This window comes from Esox lucius, chromosome 5 (genome assembly GCF_011004845.1).
Source record: "Esox lucius isolate fEsoLuc1 chromosome 5, fEsoLuc1.pri, whole genome shotgun sequence".
Classification (NCBI taxonomy): domain Eukaryota; kingdom Metazoa; phylum Chordata; class Actinopteri; order Esociformes; family Esocidae; genus Esox; species Esox lucius.
In genome coordinates this window covers 24,333,547-24,359,292 of record NC_047573.1, presented here as the reverse complement: position 1 = coordinate 24,359,292, position 25,746 = coordinate 24,333,547, and the positions used below count along the sequence as shown (strand labels likewise).

General features: G+C 43.5%; 5 protein-coding genes and 1 non-coding gene across 11 annotated transcripts; 2 read left to right on the top strand and 4 right to left on the bottom strand.

The window, feature by feature from the left end:
• Window positions 1–113: 113 nt before the first annotated feature.
• On the bottom strand, window positions 114–3,876 carry zgc:112496 (uncharacterized protein LOC541336 homolog). 2 transcript variants are annotated; one of them, XM_034292172.1, is made up of 6 exons: window positions 3,722–3,876; window positions 1,736–1,877; window positions 1,360–1,453; window positions 986–1,145; window positions 569–721; window positions 114–423 (listed from the first exon to the last, which is right to left on the bottom strand). In XM_034292172.1, the coding sequence occupies exons 1-6, from the start codon at window positions 3,753–3,755 to the stop codon at window positions 251–253; spliced, it is 756 nt and encodes a 251-aa protein (XP_034148063.1). In that variant the 5' UTR covers window positions 3,756–3,876; the 3' UTR covers window positions 114–250. The 2 variants fall into 2 exon arrangements, with proteins under 2 accessions (XP_034148063.1, XP_010887145.2); XM_010888843.5 differs by lacking the exon at window positions 3,722–3,876 and adding an exon at window positions 2,313–2,408.
• Window positions 2,387–8,945, top strand: wdr24 (WD repeat domain 24). 3 transcript variants are annotated; one of them, XM_034292171.1, is made up of 11 exons: window positions 2,387–2,456; window positions 3,798–3,873; window positions 4,172–4,655; window positions 4,786–4,963; window positions 5,096–5,768; window positions 5,997–6,106; window positions 6,205–6,332; window positions 6,939–7,043; window positions 7,155–7,495; window positions 7,681–7,865; window positions 8,051–8,945. In XM_034292171.1, exons 3-11 carry the CDS (start codon window positions 4,175–4,177, stop codon window positions 8,217–8,219), a joined length of 2,370 nt encoding a protein of 789 aa, XP_034148062.1. In that variant the 5' UTR covers window positions 2,387–2,456; window positions 3,798–3,873; window positions 4,172–4,174; the 3' UTR covers window positions 8,220–8,945. The 3 variants fall into 3 exon arrangements, with proteins under 3 accessions (XP_034148062.1, XP_019902025.1, XP_034148061.1); XM_020046466.3 differs by lacking the exon at window positions 2,387–2,456 and adding an exon at window positions 3,374–3,483; XM_034292170.1 differs by lacking the exon at window positions 2,387–2,456 and having other exon boundaries at window positions 3,782–3,873.
• A 4-nt stretch (window positions 8,946–8,949) lies between these two features.
• On the bottom strand, window positions 8,950–17,026 carry anks3 (ankyrin repeat and sterile alpha motif domain containing 3). Its single transcript, XM_010888844.5, has 16 exons — window positions 16,719–17,026; window positions 16,172–16,409; window positions 15,885–16,083; window positions 15,608–15,729; window positions 15,438–15,519; window positions 15,196–15,313; window positions 14,957–15,106; window positions 14,213–14,338; window positions 13,709–13,824; window positions 13,430–13,597; window positions 13,172–13,296; window positions 12,821–12,962; window positions 12,351–12,609; window positions 12,164–12,226; window positions 11,964–12,055; window positions 8,950–11,846 (listed from the first exon to the last, which is right to left on the bottom strand). The coding sequence occupies exons 2-15, from the start codon at window positions 16,342–16,344 to the stop codon at window positions 11,973–11,975; spliced, it is 1,926 nt and encodes a 641-aa protein (XP_010887146.4). The 5' UTR covers window positions 16,345–16,409; window positions 16,719–17,026; the 3' UTR covers window positions 8,950–11,846; window positions 11,964–11,972.
• Window positions 17,027–17,131: 105 nt separating this feature from the next.
• On the bottom strand, window positions 17,132–20,631 carry c5h8orf33 (chromosome 5 C8orf33 homolog). 3 transcript variants are annotated; one of them, XM_020046468.2, is made up of 6 exons: window positions 20,403–20,631; window positions 20,147–20,273; window positions 19,551–20,056; window positions 19,374–19,464; window positions 19,077–19,223; window positions 17,132–17,495 (listed from the first exon to the last, which is right to left on the bottom strand). In XM_020046468.2, exons 2-6 carry the CDS (start codon window positions 20,172–20,174, stop codon window positions 17,284–17,286), a joined length of 984 nt encoding a protein of 327 aa, XP_019902027.1. In that variant the 5' UTR covers window positions 20,175–20,273; window positions 20,403–20,631; the 3' UTR covers window positions 17,132–17,283. The 3 variants fall into 3 exon arrangements, with proteins under 3 accessions (XP_019902027.1, XP_010887150.1, XP_010887149.1); XM_010888848.4 differs by having other exon boundaries at window positions 20,147–20,240; XM_010888847.3 differs by lacking the exon at window positions 20,403–20,631 and having other exon boundaries at window positions 20,147–20,396.
• Window positions 20,632–20,721: 90 nt separating this feature from the next.
• On the top strand, window positions 20,722–22,930 carry h3f3d (H3 histone, family 3D). The gene is made up of 4 exons (XM_010888850.3): window positions 20,722–20,837; window positions 21,923–22,061; window positions 22,142–22,295; window positions 22,497–22,930. The coding sequence occupies exons 2-4, from the start codon at window positions 21,934–21,936 to the stop codon at window positions 22,623–22,625; spliced, it is 411 nt and encodes a 136-aa protein (XP_010887152.1). The 5' UTR covers window positions 20,722–20,837; window positions 21,923–21,933; the 3' UTR covers window positions 22,626–22,930.
• A 916-nt stretch (window positions 22,931–23,846) lies between these two features.
• On the bottom strand, window positions 23,847–25,646 carry LOC105021290. The gene is made up of 2 exons (XR_002196797.2): window positions 25,455–25,646; window positions 23,847–24,553 (listed from the first exon to the last, which is right to left on the bottom strand). It is a non-coding gene; the product is annotated as an uncharacterized LOC105021290 (transcript).
• Between the last annotated feature and the right edge of the window lie 100 nt (window positions 25,647–25,746).

Here is a 25,746-nt window from a genome sequence, read left to right as displayed (position 1 = left end):
ATAATCCCACTGCTGTAATTCCAGCCTCCTTGACCCTGCATAATCAAGCCAGCACTGGGAACACATTCTGAATGGGTGAGTTGACCGAGGATAGAGGCAAATTAAAAAATCTATCTATATAAAATATTTATTTGCAAGTTAAACTATGAAGATAATACAAATGCACAGTGCCATTAGATATCCATTTATCACACTCTATTTCCACAAACAATTTATAACAAGGTTGTTTTCTGAAGATCTTTTCATTTGTTTACTTGGTCCTCTGTCTCTTAGCTGGCCTGTCAGTGGTCTCCAGGTCTGTCTTATACAGGCTGCTTTCTAGATTGACGTCCTTCAGCAGGGGAAGCTGTAGCTGATTGGCTACTGCCCATGCCCATAAACACAGCTCAACCCGATGGGGTGTCCAGTCAGGCTTGCTGTCCACTGAGGAAGAGGGGGGAGGCAGATCAACCACCAATGTCTGCAAAGATTACAGCCTGAGGTTTCCACAGTAGAGTACACACCGAATAGGTATCCATAAATGTTAATTCCATTGAACAGCCACCCAGTCCCCCAGTTGCTAGCTCACCTTTGTTAAGTGTTTGTGTGTGCAAAACCATCTTGTTCAGGTAGAGTGCATAGTGTTTGGCGGTGTACTGGATGGGCCTCAATCCTGGGATACTTTCCACGGCTTCGTCGGCCATGAACGCTACCTGTTCCGGAGCTCCTGCTGCCAAAACAGCTGGAACATAATGGACAGTCAGATGAAGGGCCAAGTGAAACTGCCTCTGACCAGAAGACTGACGTTTCTTTAATATTAACTACACTTTAGAGCTAAGGGAATTCCCGTTTATTAGGGTGCTTAATCTGATTAAACAGGGCCTAATTCCAGCTAATTTTCACTGAACTTTGTCCGGGGAACTTATTTTTCTTCTCATGAAAATAAGAAAAATGTCTGCCTGAAAAAAGAATGTCAGCATGACCTGGTCCCTGGGTGCCTGCTGACCTGAGGCGGTGGCCGGGCCCAGGGCTTTGAGAGAGCAGAGTTCTGTAATAGCTGCCTGGATGTCAGGCAGGAGACTGAAGGCCTTTCTGGAGCACTTCTCCACCGTCGCCTCAGTGTTTGTGGCCACCAGCTGCTGCAGCCGTGGCCGGAACCTCCCCCTCTGCAGGTGTTATAGTGCCAAAACATTTTGCCAGTGGTCAGGGAGCAGGGACTTTAGAGACTTCTGTTTCTGCTAATGGACAGTGAGTAAATACAGCAATATCTATTTAAATAAGAGATGTTTCGATATCACATTATTAACATCTTAAAAATGAGATGCTCCACTTGCTATTGCGTCAATAGGACTCAGGACATATCTGCACTGCAGTACTTACAGTGAGTTTCCACTCCATCAATCTGACCAGCTCTGGGTGGGTAACATGTTTGTAAGGACGCTCAGCGATGACAGCAGGCAGCTCCTCTTGATACCTGTCCAGAGACAAGGCTCAATCTCAATATCTGATGTTAACTTGTCAATCAAAAAACATGCAAGTGACCCAAGTGGTCCGGAGGGTTAAGCCACTGCCTCTGGTGCAAATGTACTGTATCTTACACCTCTTTCCCCAAAAAATATTTTAAAACATAAAATGTGTTCAGGGAATCCCAATCTTGAATTCAAAAATACATTAATCAACTTGACTGAAGTTGATGAATGATCCAAGGGCGAAGTCCTGGTCTTGTTGTGATGTAAGCCTACTGCGACACACTTACCATTTATCCAAGGGAAGCAATTTGCCAGACTTCTTGTTCTTGCCCTTCCCAATAGACTTGGCCTCTACTATCTCCCAGTATCTCCCATATAACGTTCTCCAAACTGCTGGGTCTTCGCATGTGAATAGTGATTCACTCATTGCTGTAAAGGGGTGAAACAACTTAGAACTGGGGAGGAAGCACACCCAAGGGAATCCTGAGGATGGACCTTTTGACCTGTGATTACTTCTGCGTCTAAACCATACTGCCCTATGTAAGGAAATCTTTCATAAATCTTTGATCTGTTGAAATGGTCACATATAACATCTGAGTCATGCGGTATAGTTTCCTGACACAAGTATGCTGTTAAGACTATATCATGGAGTATAAGAAACTGCTCTGGACAGAAACATATTTTGAAGTCAGGTTTTGCAGTACTTCTACGTAATACAATTTTAACATAGATGGCAAGTCTCATTCTCAGTTCAATAGAGATTATTTAAAACTAGCATATCCCATGGATACGCATGAAAGGTGTATTCTGTTGTTAATGTAAATATAAAGGGTAATAAAGGGTAGAATTAAGAAAAACACTTACCATGTACGCGTTCATAAGTTATAAATGTTACAGAAGGATGACAACGAAGGATAAAGAATTTCCTTTCAGTATATGTACTTCCGTTTTATGGGAAAACACAACTTCCGGTCCACCAATGCAGTGAACATTTGTTTCAGAAACAAGGTTAGTCATTTAAAATTAGAGGCCATTATTGTGCACTGACGAAAACAATGATGTTGTTAAGTAACTAATCTCGTCATACGGATGTTCTGGACATGGTAGTAAAAGTGGAACCATATATGACTTCCGACTCCTATGTTGCAACTACCTTTGCTGGCTAGCTAGATTTGGTTTAGATAACTGCTAACTCACTAGCCATTTAGTCAACTCCCAGGTGATTTTTACTCGCACATTATAAGAAATGTCCATTTATAATGGGTATAATGCTGTGTGTATCAGTCAGGGTTTACTTAGTGAGGTCTTATAGAAAACGTAAACAACAGAATTAGCATGACCCTTACCCTAGCTAGATGCTAACTAACGTCTATTAACACTTGTAAAATGACGACAGGGGAAGTCAACTTCCCAACATTGCGAAGTTCAGTGATTACATTATTTTATTATAAACTGATGAAAATCCATTAATATTTCATTCTCAAAATAGGTTTTATGCTCCTTGACTTAGCTGGTTACATAAATAGAACTGGCTGGCCATTTTGTTTGTTTATATTGTTGATTCTCTGAAACTCATGCAGAAGTTTGCAGTAACCAGACCTGACAATAGGTTGTGGGCATGCAAATCTAATCATCAACTATTACTTTTGCTTTTGAGTAATTTAGCAGATGCTCTTATCCAAAGCAAATTACAGTAGTGAGTGCATACATTTTTATAATTAATTCATACTGCCCCTCTTGCCAATTGAACCAGTAGGCATATAGACCCAAACAAATGTTAAAGTATTGTTACCGCAAAGACAGACAGCATTATTAGCTACAGTACTTATAGTGCAGCTGCAAAGACCGCAACTTGCCTCTTGTCATCTTTCAGCACCTCAGTGTGTAATTCTTTGCCGTGGTCCAACCCAGGGCTCCTAGTATAATAACATAGGACTCTGGTAAGCTGGTAGCTTGAAGCGGTCCGTCATGCACCTCCGGCAAAGGGAGGTGAATATTCTCTTCAGCCATTTCATAGAAGACTATTGGGTTGTAGGTAAGCACTGTTTTGGTATTTAGTATGATTGTTCATTCTGGATGCTGTATTTGTGTCTGCACCAGTGATTTGTCACAGTAGCTACTCTTGAGATAACTTTGATTTTGAAGAGTTGCTATGACAGTCTTTTTTGAACCAGCTTGGACCTCAGCATCCAGACGTGAAGGAACTTTGTTTCAGGCCGCCCCCCCCCCCCCTCCCTGAATAAAAATAAAAATATAATTTTTAAATGGGTTACCCTTTTCATGTTTGTCGACGATGTAAACATGCATGTGGATGGTTGCTGGAAGTGATGATGATGTCCCTTTTCCCAGGGAACCTCTGGCTGGACTGTATGAGGAGGCCTCTGTGTTGCTTTAGAGGCTGAAAGGACCACCGCTGCTATTTTGAGTAAGTCCATTGGAATGAATTAGCAAGAGATTACAGTGTGCTGAGGCAGTGCTCAAGCACCAAACGGATCAATTCTCCTCACTGCTGCAGCGCCATCTTCTGGTGGAACAAGGGATGATCTTGGGACAATGAGCTAGAAAGGCTTTTGTGCATTTAAGGAAAACATTTATTATTGTTGCTGTGTTGATGTCCTAGTTTTGACAATTGCAAACCGGTCATTTAACATGTTTAACTAGCCAGGTTACTTTTCATCAGCATCTAAACTGAACCCAATCGTTCTGCCCCCCACTTCCCCCAGGTCATGGAGAAGATGTCTCGGGTCACCACGGCCCTGGGCAGCAGCTCCATCAGCGGGCGCACAATGTTTTGCCACCTGGACGCGCCCGCCAATGCCATCAGCGTGTGCCGCGATGCCACTCAGGTGGTGGTGGCCGGCCGCAACATCTTCAAGATCTACGCCCTGGAGGAGGAGCAGTTTGTGGAGAAGCTCAACCTGCGCGTGGGTCGCAAGCCCTCTCTCAACTTCAGCTGCGCTGACGTCATGTGGCACCAGATGGAGGAGAACCTCTTGGCCACGGCCGCCACCAACGGGGCAGTGGTCACCTGGAACCTTGGCAAGCCGTCTCGGAACAAGCAGGAACAGCTGTTCACCGAGCACAAGCGCACCGTCAATAAGGTGTGCTTCCACCCCACAGAAGTCTACATGCTGCTCAGTGGCTCCCAGGACGGCTACATGAAGTGCTTTGATCTGCGCAAGAAAGAGTCTGTTAGCACATTCTCAGGTTTGTGTTTTCTGACAGTGTCTTAAACAGCATATTCTAGAAAAATGAAATAGTCTAAACGCAGTCCTGCACGACACGGTAACAAACCTGTACTGACCTGTCACGTCCTGGGTTTGTACGTTCTTCTCAGGTCAGTCGGAAAGCGTGAGGGATGTTCAGTTTAGCATGAAGGATTACTTCACTTTCGCTGCTTCGTTTGAGAACGGCAACGTCCAGCTGTGGGACATCCGGAGGCCGGATCGGTATGAGAGGATGTTCACAGCACACACCGGACCTGTGTTCTGCTGTGACTGGCACCCCGATGACCGGTAGGCAGTGGCTTGTTTAAACTACAGCAGAACAACTAAAGTTGTAAAGGGAATTTGTTTCTAATAGAATAGTCATTGTTGCTTACTGTTGATCCACCTGGGGTAATGGGATTTATTGATGTTTGTCTGCAGGGGCTGGCTGGCAACCGGCGGCCGGGACAAGATGGTGAAGGTGTGGGATATGACTACCAACCGCGCCAAGGAGATCTTCTGCGTACAGACCATAGCCTCGGTGGCCCGGGTCAAGTGGCGTCCTGAGAGGAAGTGGCACCTGGCTACGTGCTCCATGATGGTGGACCACAACATCTATGTGTGGGACGTCCGGCGGCCCTTCATCCCCTTCGCCACCTTCGAGGAGCACAAGGACGTCACCACGGGCATCGTGTGGCGGCACCAGCATGACCCCCACTTCCTGCTGTCCGGCTCCAAGGACAGCACACTCTACCAGCACATGTTTAAGGACGCCAGCCGGCCTGTAGACCGGGCCAACCCCGAGGGGCTGTGCTTCGGCCTGTTTGGCGATCTGGCCTTCGCCGCCAAGGAGAGCCTCATCAGCGGCGACGCCAGTAGGAAGCCGTACCCGGGTGGTGACCGTCGCTACCCCATCTTTTTCTTCAAGAAGCCCAACCCGACAGAGCAGTTTGCCCACGTGTCCAGCGCCCTCAGCGTGTTTGAGTCGTCTGTGGAGAGCAGGCACATGGACTGGCTCGTAAAGACGGCACGCCTCTACCTACTCAGTGGCAAACCCTTCGCTGAGCTCTGTGACCACAACGCCAAGGTGGCCAAAGAGCTCAACCGACCCCAGGTCTCTCCATTCATTTACATATATTCAGTTCAACACAGTTGTAAGACTAAATATTTGCAATTTACAACATACGTTAATGAGTGCAGGCATTTTTATACATTTTCGTAGTGGTCCCCTGTGGGCTCTAACACACGTTCAAGCCCTTATTCTCAACCAGCTGAACCACGTCGAACCTGGGTTGATTTTCATGACAAATGGCAAACCCATTCAATATTTCCACATTTCAAGGTTTCCACGACATGGACGATGCTTCGGATCATGTTCTCAGATCCGGCAAACCTTTCGACCCCAGGACCAAATCACATCGGCAAACTGGGCACCCTGCCTCTGATGAACAGGTGCTTACCATACCCTTTACATTAACACCTATGCAATAGTGCAAACAAGCTAAAAGTCTGCTGAAAGTTGAATGTTGAGTTCTTGGTTCATGTCCTAGTTTCAGCATGAAGGAGATGGGAACGGGACTGGTGGCCGAGGGCAGACTGGAGCGCAGTAAAGGAGAGAGCCGACAAGACAACCTTCATCTAGAGCCTGGGAACTCACTCATTAACAGCAACAACGACGGTGAGGAAATTAGTAAAATGTCTTAATTTTTTTAGTCAGGCAAGCTGACTAAGAACCTATTTTCATTAAACAGCAACTACCTGGGGAAAATGGGAAAATGGCAATTAGGATTAAATTGTCTTGCTCGGTGACAGAACAACTTTGATTTCACTGTGGCGATAGGGGGATTAGAACATTCTTGGTCAATAATAATTTGTGTAACACAATCAGAAGATGTTGATACCGATAAAAATGTTTTGTCGTTTCCGTACCTGTTTGCTCTGGCATCAATTAAATACATATTTTGCTTCTGATGATTCTTCTCATTTCAACAGTTGCTTATTCAATCATAAAACAACAGTACACAAGACTTCAGTATATTGTTCGCCTATTGAGATGAAATAATCGGCCAAATGTAAAGCAATTGGCTGATGCCGATGATTCGATTTTTGCCTACAAACGTCTAATATGTCCGTGCGTCCCTAATAAGAACCAGGGACCTTTCGAATAATAGATTCCCAAACCACTAGGCCATCGTGCTACTATATGTTGTCCTAGTCATTTCTACCTTTTTGTGTGACTTACGATGACATGAAGGTTTAAACTATACAATTTGTCCCACTACAGAGAATGAGGAAACAGAGGGGAGCGAGGGCCAGGCGGAGTACATGTTTGGTGACGCTGAGTTGGACGACGACGACCTCTACTCCATGGAGCACGAGAACCATGCCGGTGAGACTGTCCCCTACACAGGACGCGTCTGTTCAACACTGACCAGGTGGACGCGGCGAGGCGGAGGTCACTAACCTTTCTGAGCGCGTTCATCTCTCTGGTGTTTTTTAGCGGAGGAGCAGGAGTACACACTGCCCCAGGAGGCCTTCCCGTTACGTCACGAGATCATGGACAACCCATCGGCGCCAGAGCACCTACAGCAGGACAAGGCCGACTCGCCGCACGCCAGCGGCAACGAGGCGGAGGTCATGTGCCTGACGCCCATCGAGTCCTTCTCGCTGATCTCCATCTCCCAGCCGCTGTTTAGTCCCCACCTCCCCGCCCAGTTCTTCTGCCCGGTGGTCAGGGAAATGCTGATTCACTACGCCGAACAGGGTGACGTGCAGATGGCCGTCTCCGTGCTCATCGTCCTGGGAGACCGCATTCGCAAGGAGATTGACGACCTAACTCAGGTGAGAGCTAGGGATATAACAGTTGTCATGGGGATGAACGAAAGCTTTGTAATAGTGTAGTTATATTCAGAATTGCACGTTCCGTCCTCAAACTGGGGTTTGTCTTGGTCATGCATCCCCCAAGCTGACGACAAATGCGTAGTTAATTTCAGCATGTTCTAATAAACGCAGTGGCCCTATTTCAGGAGCATTGGTACACGTCCTATATTGACCTGCTGCAGCGTTTGGAGCTGTGGAATGTGTCCAACGAGGTCATCAAGCTGAGCACGTGCAGCGCCATCACCTGTCTGAACCAGACGTCCACCACGCTGCACGTAAACTGCAGCAACTGCAAACGGCCGATGAGCAACAGGGGCTGGATCTGTGACAGGTACAACTTAAAACTAAGAGCGGCGAACTTTGCCGTTACACTGTACATGGTTTAGGGGTGGATTACTGCCCAGTGAGGAAACATGCAGAGAAACATTAAGAGTAACCGTTATGTGACGTTTCCAGAGGCGCTCAGGGTCGAGAGCACGTTTTGAATGCACCATTAATCCTCTGGCCGTTCCCCAGGTGCCACCAGTGTGCCAGTGTCTGTGCCGTGTGCCACCACGTGGTGAAGGGGCTGTTCGTGTGGTGCCAGGGCTGTAGTCACGGCGGGCACCTGGAGCACGTGATGAACTGGTTAAAAAGCAGCTCCCACTGCCCGGCCGGCTGCGGACACCTGTGCGAGTACACCTGACCCTCGGCTCCACCCACGCCGCAGTCGGCTCTCTGTGTGAGGAGGGTGGGGGCACACCGCCGGCTCACTCTGGCCTAGGTGTCCCACTCCGGGCTGGCCACTCCTGGGACTGGGGGTCCACCATGTTAGCTGCTATTGGAAGACAGGTGGAAGGGGTCCAATCCACTGAACCAGTCCGAAGGAACAAGTGGATTATCTTGTGGAGTACGGTTATGATTTTGGGGTTGGTCCCTCTGGTCTATTCCGTGCTCATTGTGACAATGAACATGGTCTCAAATTACAGGGATGTATCATTTAGCAGTTAAGCCCTTTTATTTTCTTGGAGGAAAATAAAGTTGTGGATAACATTTTTTGTCTTGCGTGCAGTTAGCAGTATGTTGGTATCTAGTGTTTATGGAAGTTTATGGGTACAGATTGTGCTAACTCTAGCAAGCCCTGAATCGCAAAACTACCTTGAATATCCTTCACACTGGGTGCAGAGATATATAAATGGTATCCATGAGTTTGTCTTAGACTGGGGAAATGGGTAAAGTGCTTAATTTCCAAAATCCTAAACTATCCCTTTTAGTGAACAATCATTTGTGTACATTATTGCTGAAATGGCCTTTGTTTTTAAGTTCTTTAACGTACTGCTCATCTGGTTGTCTCACAAAGATGGGCAAAACAGTTATGTTCTAAATTAATTGTTTGTATGTAAATAGCCATAAAGATATTTTGGGAGGAAGACGTCTGATGGTAATGTGGACTTTATTCATGAGATCTGTTTTTCCACACATTCATCCATATTCATCAGTTTATTCTTGGACAGTACCCCTTTCTGCATCCTAAAACTTGTGAATAACCCTAATCAATTACCTTTTTCAATTAAACCATACCAAAACCTTTCAGAAATTACAATTGTTGGAGAAACAATATCCTCAAACATTAAAACCTAATGCACTTCATTGAAGATGTTCACTAATGAGCTTAACACATTCAGTTCACTTAGGTCATAGTTAAAGATGTGAATATTGATTGCAAAATGTTAAGTGTGGTACATTCCCAGAGTATAAATAATCCCAGAAAAACAACATACTTGTAACCATTACAGAAGATTAGTAACATAGGCAAGGTGAACAATGGAGGCCATTGTTTCCATCCATGGTGATATTCTGTTGCAGACTTCGACAGGATGAAACGTACTAACAATTAACATTACATTTAATATTTATTTGAAAAGCACAACTGATTGGAAAGGAATAACCAAAATAAAAATCTATTAATTTATGTTCCCTTCATAACAAAGAAAGGGTTAGTAAAAAGCTATGTCACTACAGTCGGAAGTACATACACCTTAGCCAAATACATTTAAATTCAGTTGTTCACCATTCCTGTCCTTCAATCCTAGTAAAAATTCCCTGTCTTAGGATCACCACTTTAAGAATGTAAGATGTCGTAGAGAGTGATTGATTTCATATTTTATTTCTTTCATCACATTTTCCAGTGGGTCAGAAGTTTACAGTCAATTAGTATTTGGTAGCAGTGCCTTAAACATTTTCAACTTAGGTCAAACTTTTCAGGTAGCCTTCCACAAGCTTCCCACAATATGTTGGATTAATAAGTTGGCCCATTCCTCCTGACTGAGCTGGTGTAAAAGTCAGGTTTGTAGGCCTCCTTGCTCACGCATGCTTTTTCAGTTATGCCCACAAATCTTCTATAGGATTGAGGTCAGGGCTTTGTGATGGCCATACCTTGACTTTGTTGTCCTTAAGCCATTTTACCACAACTTTGGAAGTATGCTTGGGGTCATTGTCCATTTAGAAGACCCATTTGCGACCAAGCATTAACTTCCTGACTGATGTCTTGAGATGTTGCTTCAATATTTCCACATACGTTTCCTTCCTCATGGTGCCATCTACTTTGTGAAGTCCAGTCCCTCCTGCAGCAAAGCACCCCCACAACATGCTGCCACAGCCGTGCTTCACAGTTGGCATGATGGTCTAAGGCTTGCAAACCTCCCTTTTCCCTCCAAACTATGGTCATTATGTCCAAACAGTTAAATTTTTGAGGACATTTCTCCAATAAGATATAGATACTACTGTACCGGTTTCCCCCATGATCTTCACAAGGTCCTTTGCTGTTGTTCTGGGAAAGAGTTGCACCTTTCACACCAAAGTACATGAATCCCTAGGAGACAGAAAACATCTCCCTGAACGGTATGACAACTGTGAGGTCCCATGGTGTTTAAACTTGTATACTATTGTTTGTACAGATGAACATGTTAACTTCAGGCATTTGGAAAATGCTCCCAAGGATGAACTAGACTTATGGAGGTGTATACATTTTTTTCTGAGGTCTTGGCTGATTTCTTTTGACTTTCCAATAACATCAAGCAAAGAGGCACTGACTTTGAAGGTAGGCTTTGAAATACATCCACAAGTACACCTCCAACTGGCTCAGGCTAATTCATATAATTTATCAGAATCTTCTAAAGCCATGAAATGTTCTTGAATTTAACATAATTCTGACCCACGGGAATGGTGAAATAAGATGTGTTAACACTGCACCTAAGCCCTGGGCTAAGGGCCTCCTAAGAAACTGTTCACACTTGCATATTTTGAAGTGGGCTAGCACCACCCTAGGGTGAGCTGGCCCTGCTTTGCAGCCAGGTTGGCACCGACTTTTCAAGGCTACCCACAGAAACACAATATAACCAGTGTGAAAGAGTCAAGAACAAAACCATAAAACTTTTGTCCAAACACAAAACCTGCCCTTTCACTTAATTTACATACGCTCATGACACGCACCGTTACCAACAGCCCCGTCTTTTTGGTCCTTTCTGCAAACTTTTGTCGTTTCATTATATCTGATAAATCTTAGCGAAGTAGCTATCAGCTTGCTTTGGACGTAGATCTAGACACTTATCGCATGTTAGTGATGTAGGCTACTGTAACATTATTCGCATCATAGAATGTAAAATTGTATTGTGTAGTGTTTGTCCATTAGCCCAGGGCTTAGGAATACAAGTGTGAATCCTTAACCCAGGGTTAAACCTTAGCCCGGAGTTAAAAGGTGAACACAGGCTAAGCTAAGATATACAGTGTGAAATGGTCTAAAGTGAATTACGTGAATTCTGTCTATAAGCAAAAAGTACTTGCTTTGTGCAGAAAGATATCCTAACCGACTTGCCAAAACTATAGTTTGTTAACATGAAATCTGTGGAGTGGTTTAAAAAAAAAAGTGTTTTTATGACTTCAACCTAAGTGTATGTAAACTTCCGACTTCAACTGTATGTTCTCCATTTAGGATAGGTCAGTGGATCTACTTTCAAACTGCTTCCAACCAGACAACCTGGCTTTAGGGATCTGGCTGATCACCCTCCCGACTATGCAGTCTAAAACAGTCCATCAATAGCACAGGCATGCGAAGGATAGCTGCCCATTTGTCTCTGCAGTAGCTGCCAATGGCCTCTCCTGTCTTCGACCAGCCCAGGCTAGAGGCATCCAGCCCTGGACCATTCCCCTTACGGGAGGGCCTGGGTGGCACTGGTCCTTAACCCACTGTCTTCAGTGTTAGCTGGCCCCCTCCCGGTCCATTAAGTGTGTTCAGGGTGGCTTGCTCACCCTCCGTCAGGATTGTCAGAAAACCCTGTGAAGTCAGAGGGGCATATTGAGGCCCAGACATTCAGTTATACTCACAGTGACGAAGGCCTAGCTTGCCTCAAGTGGTCAACAATTCACACTGATTACATCAATAGCTACTCACCAGCACTGCCTAGGGCTGTTCCCAGCTGTCTGTGACCTTCTCTGGGACACTGAGTCTTCTCAGGCTCTGGAGTAAAGCCTGGAGGGTCTCCCCTGGTGGGGCCAAATAACCAGACACAGTCAGACATCAGTAGATCTCATTCACTACAGTTAGCGTCAGACTAGTGGATAGATATGAATAGCAGCGATGGTATGACCGACCTAGCTCCTCTTCATACGAATCCAGCTGCTTCATTAAGTCTGAGACAGTGGTGGACTTCAAGCCTTCTCCCGGAGAGGAAAAAAAGTAGTAGAGAGAAATAATAAAATACTTTCCACAGGTCTGGCAGTAATTTGGTTTTGAGAGTGTTATTTAGTCATCTGACAACGCAGTTCAAGTCCCACTCACCCTTTCCACCAGTATCTGGTTTGCCAAAGCCATGGTAAGGACTGCCGTTGCCGTCGAGAAGAGACAGGAGTTCAGCGCGGCAGGCGCGGGCCTTTTCCAGCTTGGCGTGCATCTCCTGAGCCAGCCGGTGGTTGTCCACCAGCTCCGTGTGCACCCGCCTCCAGGCCATCTTGTCCTCCATCAGGCATCCCTCAATCACAGTGCGCAGCTCCTTCTCCTGAGACACCTGACCCTGCAGGGCTTCCGCCTCCTCACACCTCTTCACCACAACAAAGAGCGGGGTTGTGGAGAGAAAAGGGGGTTTACAAACAAACGGTTAGTCGATCAGTGTGTAATGCCCACGGTGAAATGAAACCAATTTAGAAAGGATGAATGGGACAGTTAATGCACTGCCATTGTAGCCTTCTGGACACCCTAGGATTGAACTCAGGCCGTAGTGACTATGGTTTTCCTTTGTGTCATGTAGACACCTTATGTAGCTGAATAGCCATCTCCTGCATCTCTGCCTCCAGCTGGTCTGCGTAGGCCTGTTCCAGAGCGTCGCTGGGTGGGCGGGCACTACTGTGCCACCGGGCAATGGCCGAGGTCATCTTGCGTTTGGGTCCAAATAGCCTTCGATGGAGAAAACACAAGGAATCAGACAATGGAGACCAGGGATGTTCCGAGGCTGTAGTTCTCGAACTCGTCAATATTTTTATTCTATCCTCAGATGAATTAGTTCAGAACTACAATGACACTCATATGTCTGGAGTGTTCTATGGAGTCATGTCAAAGACAGCCAGACTAGCTTTGGAAGCTAGGTACAGGACACAGCAACCTACGTGATTCCCACTTCCTTTAGGTCATTCTCTGTAAGGGTGAGAAATATCCTTAGGTCAATGTCTTGTTCCTCCAGAAGTGGGAGGTACTTCGAGAAGCCGATTTGCTCCAGGAACTCTGCAAGGTCCTACAATAAAGCAGAGGTCAAAGGTCAGGTATAGATCACACTGGTAAAAGGATGCACCACTGGAACTGAAAAGCACAGGGCTCTGTGAGAAACCCTGATGAAATGTATATTGACCCAACGCCCACACACATGCCTTGGGACCTGCGTAGTCTGGCGGACCACCAACAGGTGAGCGTATCCCACAGTTCCCTAGGCCGCCAGGCTGCACCGTCTCACTGCTGCCGCCATGGCGACCTTTGCCTTTAGCATGATGACCCTTGTTTGTGCGGCGGGAGCAGCTCTTTTTAGCCTGATCCGAATCCTAAAAAACAGACAAAAAATCAATTGTCAGTTTCATTGTGACGGGAGGGGTACAAAAGGGGCCACTGGTAACACCATTGCGGAGTGAGAGTGAGTCACAGTGTGCCGTCACCTCGTTACTCTCCAACGAGCCCTCTCGGCTGAGCCCGACCACACGGGGGAGATACTCGCTGCTGCTACTGCTGCTCCTCATGGTAGGCATGTCATTATCAAAGAAGGGGCTCTCGTCTACGGGGAATCACAACAGCTGCATTAGGAATGTGGTGAAAACGAAAGAAGAGAGTGACCAGTGTTTTTGTGGCACCGGGTCAGGCTGCTGATCTCCTAGGACGATCTAGTGACAAAAAAGGGAACGGGTTAACAGTTAAAAAGCCACCGGTCACATGATCATCCATCTGAAGCCTCCTTCCAGCTAAGATGTCTCACCTTCTAAACCAGTGCTTGGTTTGGGGTGATCCTATTCAAACAGAGAGCAGTGCATCCCCATCCCCAAATTACAAGCAGCACACTTGAATCCCATTTAAATTGGAAGTGAGATTGGTGGTGATGTGTTGGTTCCAGTCAGACGCTCATCTTACAGAAGCGCACCTGTAAGTGTTCAGCTATGGAGTCATACCTCTGCTGCTGTTGCTCTGGCCGTCCAGCTCGTTGATGGGCGAGGTGACGTCACGGAAACAGATGCCCTCACTTTGCTCCCCGACGTCCCGGAATGCAATGTACCCAGGGGGCGCCGCCACGGGCTCTATAGGCACGGTGAATAACAGCCTTTTCAAACAAGGTCCAACAGATTCTAAAGCAGCAGAAGAGTAGTAGGAGGGTTTACTACAACTGTTACAACTTCAAATGTAGGGCTGGGCAATTCCAGAGTTCTCCGTAAACAATGTCAGCCTGTTAGCTGCTGATACATATAGCAACTCACAATTCTATAAGTACGCGGTTTGATACTGAGATTTGATTGCTCACCATGTTGGATGCGGAGGGACCAGTGAGCAAGAGGGTGAAAATTAAAGTGGTGAAAACATGTTGAATCGCAATTTAAAAAAAGATGGATAAGGACCAACACCTGGGTTTTGCCACATTTACGATTGCTAGCGCTGTGTAATATCAACAAAAATAATATCTCCTGAGTGGGGCAGTGGTCTAGGTCAACTGCAGTACAACTATTTTGTGCTTGCAACCTCAATCTCGACCGAATACTTCCTGACTGAGCAAATATTGAAAAAGAAACATGAGTCCTTGGCAAGACGGGCGACCAAGGACACATCTCTCTTGAATCCACTAGGGGTTTATAGATTCTACCCATAATCATGTTTCTGTGAAATAGATTAAGCAATAACTGAGGTTACCAACAGAATGATACCTGAGTGTTTACTGGAGCCTCCTACTCTGAATTTGGCAATGGCCTGGGGCCCGTCGTGAATGCTGGGGCCTTTGTTTCGGCTGCGACCCAAACGTCTGGGGGGAGTGCTGCCGTCAGAGTCCTCAGAAGAGCTCAGGTCCTCAGTGTGTCCTGGAAATGGGGAGGGTTCCAAAAAAGGAATTCTACATGTTTTGGGTTGGATTATGAGCCTAAAACTTTTTGTAAGTCCTCATCTGTACCTGGTTTGGCCTTTGGAAAGCGTATGTCAATGAGACTGGCGATCTTTGTGTGGCCATACATCATAGCCAGGGCTCGGGCGGTTTCTCCCTTGGCATTCCGCTCGTCTACTTTGACACCCTAAGACACGATTTATCATTTACAAACTGTTTGACAAGTCTTGAAATGGATTTCCATGAAGTACATATGAGTCTAACATGAAAACAACAGTACTGTAAATCTTAGGAAACAGTAACCTACTCACATGGTCAAGGAGGTATTGCACAATGATTTCATGTCCGGATGCAGCAGCCTCCATCAGAGGAGTAAAGCCAGACCCTGGCTCCCTGCAAGTGAGAAACATTTCAAATAAAACTTGCGAATAACAGGACGTAAGATTGTTATGGTTGTATTCATATAAGTGAAGACACTTACTTCACATTGATATTGGCCTTGTTGTCCAGCAAAAATTTAACCATCTGCTGGTGGCCAGTACTGGTGCAGTGGAGAAGGGCTGTCCAGCCTCGACAGTCTTTCAGCTCTAACTCAGCACCTTGCTTTTTGGAGAGAAAACAACTAAACCATGGTTTCCATGTACAACAACAACTATTACACTAACGTTACAACCAGACTGTTTTATTTTCTGAGGAAATTAAAATAATGTAGCAGCGGGAAAATGGAAAAAAATTCAATTCAAAACAGTAAATCTGACCTGCATTAGAAAGTACGCAATGCTTTCATTCCCACAGCTCGCTGCCAGCATAAGGGGTGTCAAGCCTTTGTCAGTGGTGGCATTGACTTTCACTCCAGCCTCCAGCAAGAGATTAGCAATATTGTCATGCCCAATATACGAAGCATACATGAGAGGAGTCCAGCCACCAATGTTCTTGCCGTCCAGGTTCACCTCCCCCCTAAATGGATATTACAGCACATTACTACAAGTGAGTACTGTCACAGTCATGTAGTGTCTCGCACACGAGCGCTTCATGAGGTACTCACTTTTTGATACACTCAGCTACTACATCATATTGTCCAATGGAGCAAGCCGTATGGAGGTCAAGGGGTACATCCAATTCCTCTGGTCGTACTAAAGCGTTAATGTCCCCAAGCCACATGGAAAGGCTGACACCAAACTGCTCCGATTCACTCGCTTCATCGCTTAACTCCGACATCCTCACCCCCAACTCGGGCAAACTCCCGGCAGTGCACAGTTTTTATTGGTAAACAAGGTACCCAACTGAAAAGGAACGTAGCGTAGGAAGAGTTTAGCCTGGCCAAATACAGAACATTAACTATAATATCATAAGCCAACTCTTCTGCCGTGTTATGTAAAACTAGCCACAATAGCGGATTCCTAGCTAACAGGCTAGGTACACTTTTTCGGTGAGTGTGTAACTAACCAAGCTAGTTAGCTACTGTGGTTATCCGCTAGGATGTTAACTATCAACATTTAAGTCGTTAGTCAAATAAAGAGCTGTTTGTCAGATGAAACAACATAACCAACTTGCTAGCTATATCAAACAATATTCTAAGCATTTCAGCTTACCGATTTATTTAGATTTTCCCGTTGCGGAATCTTCCAACACTTGCTTGAGATTTTAAGTCCTCATTCGCCCCTTGCTTGTGTTACAATTTAATTTGCTCGGGTGCTTTAGTTATACGTCAAATTCCAGAAAGTTTTAGTTAAGACGAATAAAAACAAATGTATATATGGGTAACTTGTTGACGTTACCAAACTCTACACGTTTTTGTGTTTTATTGTGAGTTGCTGTAGATATTGTTGCAGGCATGAGAACACAGTGTTGTCCGGCGACACACCTACCAAGTCCATGTCACGTAAGTGGTTTCACCTGGCTGAACTCAAGAGAACAAGGCTTACAGCCCCACTTATATGTTTCAAATATATGGTTATGCCGGTGTTGTAGATAGGTGCAGCTTCCATGAATTCATACAAGGTGATAATATTTACACAATTTATTATTTTTTATGTTTAAAATACATCAAACAACCAAGATCAATAGCAATGTACTCTATTACAAAACTCTTACTGAACACAAAGACTAATCTGCTCTATGGGAGTTTGTCTCAATACATGCTCAAAACAAAACTAATCAAAAGAAGTTGAAGCAGAACTCGTCCTTAGTTGGAATGAAGACAAAACTTGAGTCCTGGCCCTGAACACTTGTGTTTGGAGTCTGTGCCAGTATATTCTCTTGTCGACTATTTGCATCCAAATTTGTGTCCGTTTTATTTTCTGCTTTTCTGTGGAAAACCGACCTCTTAGAAGAGTCTGTGACTGCTTTGACCTGAGCCGATGTCATTGCTGAAAAAGAAAAATATGTTTAGTTGCCATACACTTGCAGGTCAGTTTTTTTGTCACACCACCAGTTCACAAAAATGGGTAGCTCATACAGACATTATCAATCAATCAAATGTATTTATAGTCACAAAGTGCTTTACAGAGACACCTGGCCTTAATCCCCAAGGAGCAAACAACAGTAGTGTTGGATTTCAGTGGCTTGGAAAATCTCCCTAAGAAGGTTGAATTTTAGGAAGAAACCTAGAGAGGACCCAGGCTCAGAGGGGTGACCAGTCCTCTTCTGGCAACATTAGCAGGCATCAATGTATAGATACTGTTTGATTTAGCTCAAAAACAAGTGATCTATGTGAATTTTGTGTTTAAGGCACAACCCCACATCCTGGGCATTTTACACTTGACAGAGACTCTGGATTAATGACAATGGTGTAACATACAAAACCTAATATTAGATTAAATTGAACCAGAGTGAAGAAAAAAATGTTGATACTTAATTTAAGAAAATTATTCAACATGCAATTCCTGTTTGAAAAAGTTATTTCCCCCTTTGACAAAAACAAATTAATAAACTTTCTAGCAGTAATGACTGCATCTAATCACTACTTGTAGTTACTGATACGTTTCTCATAGCATATGGAGAAACTTTGGCACCTCCATGCAGAACTGCTTTAACTCAGAACTGCTTTAGCACTGATGTGCACTTTCAGGTGTGTATTGCTCATGTCAGGCTCTGCCACAACATCTCACTGGGTTTTAGGTCTGGACAAACAATATCTTCAACAATTTAGGCCATTAAAAAAATGGCTGCGCTTCAGCTCACAGACAAATGGACTGAAGAATTTGGGTTACAAAGCAGAATTCATGGTTCTTTCAATTATGGCAAGTTGTCCAGATCTTGATGCAGAGAACATTGTCAAACCGTGACACTGCCACCACCAGGCTTGAGTTTTTTGGTCAATTTCTGGTTTTCAGGAAGTTCCACTTCAGACTCATCTGTCCATAATGTTGTTCTAGAGCATGTGAGAAGCATTCAGGTGCTGTCTGGCAAACTTGAGACAGGCTTTCATGTTCTTCTTAGTGAGTAGTGGTTTCTGTCTTGTTACTCTGCCATGAATCTAATTTTTGCTAAGTGTCTTTCTGATGGTGAAGCCATGAACAGTGACCTTAAATGAGGCAAGAAAGACCCAAATATCCCCTGGATTTTTTTGTAGGGTTCTTTTTTAGGGACATTTGGAAAATGTCTAACTGATTCATTTGAGCCCCTGAACCTTAGTTTTACCAAGGTATTTATAAACCTGACTAATAATCCCTTTTATTGGGTTGAATTAAATAGAGGGGTAATACTTTTTCACACCTTAAGATGCCAAATATGATTACCTTGCACAGCAAATAAAATAAACAACTACCTAACTTTGGTGCCTTTTGTTCTCTCAGACTCCCTCTGTATATTACTACAACCCCAAACGTGATGATAAAATATAAAGAGTTTTACAGAAATTAGGAAAAGCATACTAGAAAAATACTTTTTATGGCACTGTTTGTGGTTTGCTGTACTTTAATATAGTCTTTCTCTGATTCTTGACTCACCAGCCTGAATAAGTTTGAACTGCTTGCCCTGCTCTTCCTCCATCTTCTTCCGGTAGTCCCCAGACATGGTCCTCATCACCTGCCTTTTCTTTGCCAGAGGAGCTTTGGAGCTGCGCAACGTCTTAATGGCACGAGAGGCCTCCTCCTCTACAAACAGAAATGATTCAACATATAACCCCACACCGTTTTATGCATCTAGTAGTGAACTATGCATGCACAGTTAATGTTAAAAATCTCACATTTAGTACTGTTAATCATATCAGAATGGAATTGGATTGTAGTCTTAAATGTACCCACTCTGTTTTGGGGTAGCCTTTCGAGTCATCATTCCCAGCTCAAGCTGCTCAATACACCAGTCTAGCTCTCTTTTCAGCTGCTGCTCTGCAGTCTGAAAATTACAACCAAAAGGTGAACTGATATACACCTGCCACGCTGAATCATATAAGAAATATTTAACTCAAAGCTGTCAATTACCAGCACTTTGCCATCCTCCACACAAGCCCCTTCTATGTCTGTCGAGTTTGTCATCTGTTTTTGCTTTTCCTCACAGACTTTTTTCTTGTGACCAGGTTTTTTCTTTTTCTTGGCTTCAGCAGATGGGGTTGGCACAGTTATATGAATGACTTGAGGTGCGTTCTGACTCTTAGGCTTTTCCTCTTTGGACTCTTTCAGGGCTAGAACCTCTGAGGGTAATGGTTTTCCACTTTCTTTCATCTCCTCTGGTGTACTAACTGGAATTTGGAAATTGAACAGAAAACCAGATCCGGGTTCTGGAGAAGCAGTGGATGTTTTTGTCTGCGGTCTTGCAAACTGGTGTTTCACATCTGCGAGGGCAGATGTCTCCCCCTTTGTTGATAGTGCACCCTCAGGGAAAAAGTTGAAAGTGAATGAGTTGTCAGAATGTACCCAAAGTCGTTTCTCTGCTCTCTTTTGTTGGTTGTTGTTGTCTTGGGTAGTGTCATTCACCAGAGGATCAATGTCTGCTCAAACGAAAATCACAAACATGCAGAGACACAGCATTAAAACAAACCACAAAACATTAGTATATCAAGGAATTTCTAATGTCATACCTATAGCCAGTGTCCTATGCTCTGTCATGATTCCCTCTTCATCAATTTTTTTCAGGTGACACCTTTGAGGACTAAGGACTGCTGTTTAACACTTCTGTAGACTCATGAATACCGTGCGCTGAGTTACCTCAAATTACAAGCAGATCAGAATGGTAGAACATGCGCTAACTAAAATGACTGTACTGAGTCCATTATAGTAACTTCACGGATGTCTAAAGCACAATTCTGCTCGTGGCAAGGTAGTAAATCAGCTTACCTTGGACCAAAACTGAACACAATTTACAACATGTATGTATCGAGACTTCTGTACACGTTATTCATTTTCCGACTAAACCGTGTTTCCAAATAACAAATGGTTCCGCTATTAATAGAAATTGTTATTAGCAGATCGAAACTCTGCTACCTAGAGAATTTTTTTACAAATGTTACATTTTATTGTATTTTGCCGTTGAAATTACCAAGTATTTCTCTTGGAAACCATTTTAGAAATGTTATAGAAATTGTAAACAAGCTTTAGCGTCGTAGTATGTAGTTTTAGTTTGACCAATACAAAGCGTTGTGGGTATTTGTGGGCAGGTCTAGCTACAAATCAGACATGGGAAACGTATAAATGGAATGTGCCCATTTCCCCGCGTTCAGAATTCTACGAGACGGCAACGGAAGCAGTTGTACATTGAATTTCAACAAATAAGTAAGTTTTTTTTTTGTTTGTTTTTGTCCTGGTCATGTTAATAAGATGTTTTCTTGTTTGTGTCCCTGTTAGTTAAGGTATGAAATATTTTGTGTACCAGCTAACGTCAGTCTGAACTATCGAAGTTGATTCGTTGATGGCCGCAGCGCTGTTGTTGCTAACTAATGTCGTTAGCCAGCCCCCCTCGTACTAGTAACTAACTACCAACAAGCTATGGTTCGTATCCAAATAACTAGTTAGTTGTTTATACATCAATAATATAAGTTATCGGTGTTCTGTACATTACATTTTAACACGTTGCTGTGGAAGTAGTTACTTCAACCAGCCCGTTCTGTTACATCCAATTTTGTAATGCGGTTTGATCGGTGTAGACGCCATGTTACAAAATACCCAACTGCTACATTGAAAATGAAAACGAAGCGTGTAGGTTGCAAGCCGCGTAATGGTGGCTTGAGTAACGCAAACGTTAAAGATACTGTAGCTAACGTGCTATCTAATGCGACAGCTTTGTTCTTCACAAAACGAACTGTTGTTACTGGTTTGAATGTCAATTGTACCGGTTTAGCACTTAAAATAATACAAACATCCAGACGATCGAACTAAATTGTCTAATGCGTGATAATGACGTTGCTGACGGTACCAAGTTGACTGACTACGGTCTGGCGCCCTGCATCCCGGTGTGTTCAAACATCGACCTCCTATGTTGGCTAGCCGAGTAACCAGTTAAGTGGTTATGCCCTTCAGATTTCAAAATCAAATTGATTCGCTATAACCAATTTCTCATTAAGCAAACAGCTCGAACTCAACTTTATATTTTTCTATTTTCTTTCGTAGCTGTACTGTTGGCGCCATGCGAGATGTTAGCTCTACGAAGCTAACGTTTATAGCCTATTGTCGACATATTTTTTTTTGTTTAGATGCCTGCTGAGAACTAATTGTTGCGTGTTAAAATGTGGTCGATTGTATTCAACCACTGAATGTACATACGTGGAGGTGATTCATATTTTGTTACTCAGTATACTTTAATCTATAGAATATTCAACGCAGTACTTAATATTTACATAATTTAACATTTTTTACCACAGACAAGTGAGCCATGGCACGTACCAAGCAGACCGCCCGTAAATCCACTGGTGGAAAAGCGCCTAGGAAACAGCTTGCCACAAAGGCTGCAAGGAAAAGTGCGCCATCTACTGGTGGGGTGAAAAAGCCCCACAGATACAGGTAATCTAGCACCTGGACCCAAGTCAATTTTCTGCAATGTATGGTATGTGGGGGTGTTTTGAATGAATGCATTTGTGTAGACCAGGTACAGTAGCTCTGAGAGAAATCCGTCGGTACCAGAAATCCACTGAGCTGCTGATCAGAAAGCTGCCGTTCCAGCGACTTGTACGTGAGATTGCCCAGGACTTCAAAACAGACCTCCGCTTTCAAAGTGCAGCTATTGGTGCTCTGCAGGCAAGTTGACTTAAGGAATTGTTTGAACGGGTTGCATATGGATAGGTGCAACAAGATGGGTCATTGCTCAAATCAATAGACTCCAGCAGGTTGAACCAGTGGCCTTAATTCATTACGATGCAAATAATGGATTTAATAGTTAGCTGCTGTTACACTGGATTTCATATGTGAGATTGAGTATGGACTTGTTTTCTCATACAGGAAGCAAGTGAGGCATACCTTGTTGGCTTGTTTGAGGACACCAACCTTTGTGCCATCCATGCCAAGAGGGTCACAATCATGCCCAAAGACATCCAGCTGGCCAGGCGAATCAGAGGCGAGCGTGCATAATATGAACATTTGAGCTCAATCTTTGGAGGGTGGGTGGGTTAGGCATGGCTGGGGCTGTGTTCTCTGAACTAAATTACCATGTTGTTAATTTTGTACTGTCTCGTTGGTAGTAGGATAAAGGCTTGTGATTTTTAGTACAGAAGTAGCAAGTGTCAAGCAAAACATTCCTAACCTTTTTCTCAGGTTTAGAAAGTTTGTATTTGAAATGTTTATCCTATACTTTATCATCTTGATGTAGTATGCATGCGTCATGTTTTTTAATCGCATTATGGCCATTTGTTGTAAATAAAATTTCCACTACCTCACTTGAATCCTCATTATTTGGTTTCACCCCTAATCCTACAGTATTTCTGGATTTGTACTAATGAACTACACTTTCTAAGCAACTGGTTACCCTTACAGAACTGGGCATGTTAGCATTTCGGTTATTTATTATTTTGCCAGAAGATTGTTTCTGGGAGGCTGGATATGCAGCAAGATCCACCACTTTTTTTTTTCTCCCCACTTTTTTTTTAAAGTGGTAATTTAAGACTTCAACTGTATTACTAGCACACATGTCTAGAAGACAAGTGATAGGTTTGTTTCAAATATTTACTGTGCCTGAGATTTCCCTAATTGAAACTAGCTGATTTGTTTCAATATTGAATTCTCATACTCAAGATGCTCGCAGCACAGCCCCCCCCCCATAAACCTGCGCATTGATCTGTACTATTATGATATAGGAAGGATTATTCACATCGCCCCTTTAGCCTATTTTGGTATTAGAAAATTGTATTTTACATAGGTCAGGTAAATGGCTACAGCAAACTAATGTCCATGTCTTTCAGCCAATCCTGAAATTAAGTTTTTGGTACTGGAGAAGAGTTCACAGGATGGAGTTTTATTTCCTACAAAGCTGAAAGGCTGACCATTGTTAAAGCATCACAGATGCACAAAAGGCATGGTTCCAAATGAATTAAGTATAAATGTCTTCGAGTAAAAGAACTGTGCCATTGCTATTGTCAGCTGCAGTTTAACTGCATTATTGTTCTAACAACTCCAATGTCATTTTTCTAGAGTCTGTTCCAATTCAACTACATTCTTTTTAGGGTCTATGATTGGTAGAATCCTTTTGATCGAAAGACTTCAATCCAGTTTTAATGCTTTGAACAGGTGTAGATCTTGCCATCTGTAATAGCAATACCCTTTTAGATGCAAGAAAACATGTTGGCCACAACTGAGTTTACATGGATATTTCAGTGTAGTGCCTATAACCTTTAATGGGCTCATCATTATCAAACCATGTCAAGTTAAAAAAAATGAAAAAATCATAATGTCCTACAATCCCTGACAGGTCAGATTGCATTACAAAATGTGAAGATTATAATCTTCGTTAACCTAATTTAATTTTATCCTAGAACTTAATCCACCTCTAGGCATCAAACATTTGGGTGAGAATTGTTTTTAACATTTATTGAGCCACCACAATTGGAGGATGGCTAGAACAGTAATGCCTTTTATGCACAGTGCTCACTGAATTGGAAGCATGAAGCAATTATGCATGGAACAGGCATTGCCTAATGTAGCTAAAATAAATAAGACACATTATTTCAACACAATATTAGCTAGATTTGCCTTTGACCTCTTCATCTGGGAGTAAGCCAGGTAAATGTTCATAGAGGTTCTTCTGAAGCTGTTCGTCAATGTCAGTCTCGCTCCTCAGTGCACACCACAGCAGTAAGCTCACCCCTAAGAGACTGATCGGGAGGACTTTCCACCACGGCCTCTGATACTGGCTTCCGAAAGATTTGTCTACATTCCAAATCTTTTGACTGGCTTTGCTGGTGGAGAACTTGATGGGTTGATTTAGCTCCTCGTCTTCCTCATCTGCTGGTTTCTTTGGTTTGCTGAGCCTCTGAGAGGTCAAGGAAAAGTTGTGTGCACTTAATCTGTGGGGAAAAAAGGCAAACAGAAGATATATAAAAACACCCAGCCCCGTGACAAAAGTATAGCACTGAATAGAATCAACTGAGTGGCCACTGGCTGTTCTCGATGACTCAGTTGTAGTAATGTAATCACATGGGACAATCTATGAATATTCATAAGGCTAGGATAGGATCTCCCTCCGCTGGATGTAGGTGGTTGACATAACGCTTTCATAAGTTTTCAAATACTGTAATGTATCCACCAATCCAAAGAAAAAGACAGAACATGTTCTGCTCTGTGGACAATCCCATTGTTAGGGCATATATATAACCATCATTTAATATGCGGTATCACAGATTTCATATGAACTAGATAATGGACGACTTCAAAATGTATAGTGCCGCCCATGCACACATCATAAATAAGAAGTATACAGGGATGCTTTTTTTTTTACTCTCTGGTTTGATAGTCACACGGCATTCCTTCATAGTCCCACCTCAGATGTACTTCGGGAGCTGGGCTGGGTTTTTAAAATCTGCAGAAGTTGTTAACAAATCATGTATTCGTACTTTCCCATATGCAGGAACTAAACATACTATGTGACCACATAAAAAGTAGATTGCTAGCAATCACTGTTAGCATGAGTGTGTTGGTGGGTACTACACCACTAGTATAGTTGATCCAGATGTACAAGAAACTCCAATTCTAAAAAACTCCTTATACATTCGAAAAGGGTAAAACGATCACTGGCAGGACCTTGGGAACATTCAACAATTGATGTTTTTAAAACATTAAACTCAGCTTGTACTACATTTCTCGCAGTTTTGATTCATTGTCATTGAACCACACTGAAAGTGAAATAAGCTAGTAACCTAGCCAGGTAGCTTGCGAGCATTCTGGCTAGATATATTATATTGTACATACCTCTGTGTTGTCTTGGCACCATCAATCACAATCCCATGACACATAGAAAAGTGTGACAAGCTAGATAAAACACGTCTTAATCTCGACATCATGAAAAATAATGGTCATCTCAGGGCAAAATCCTAATTTCAAAGTGATTCGAAAAAGTCACGTAACATTTTGTTGTGTAACACTAAATAGTGTCCGGACTGAAAAAAGCTTGCGAGAAGGATGATTCCCAAAAGGTATGAATCAATTTGAGACTACAAGTCCCAGGCAGAGTTAGAAGGCGCTTATCACAAATCACCAATCA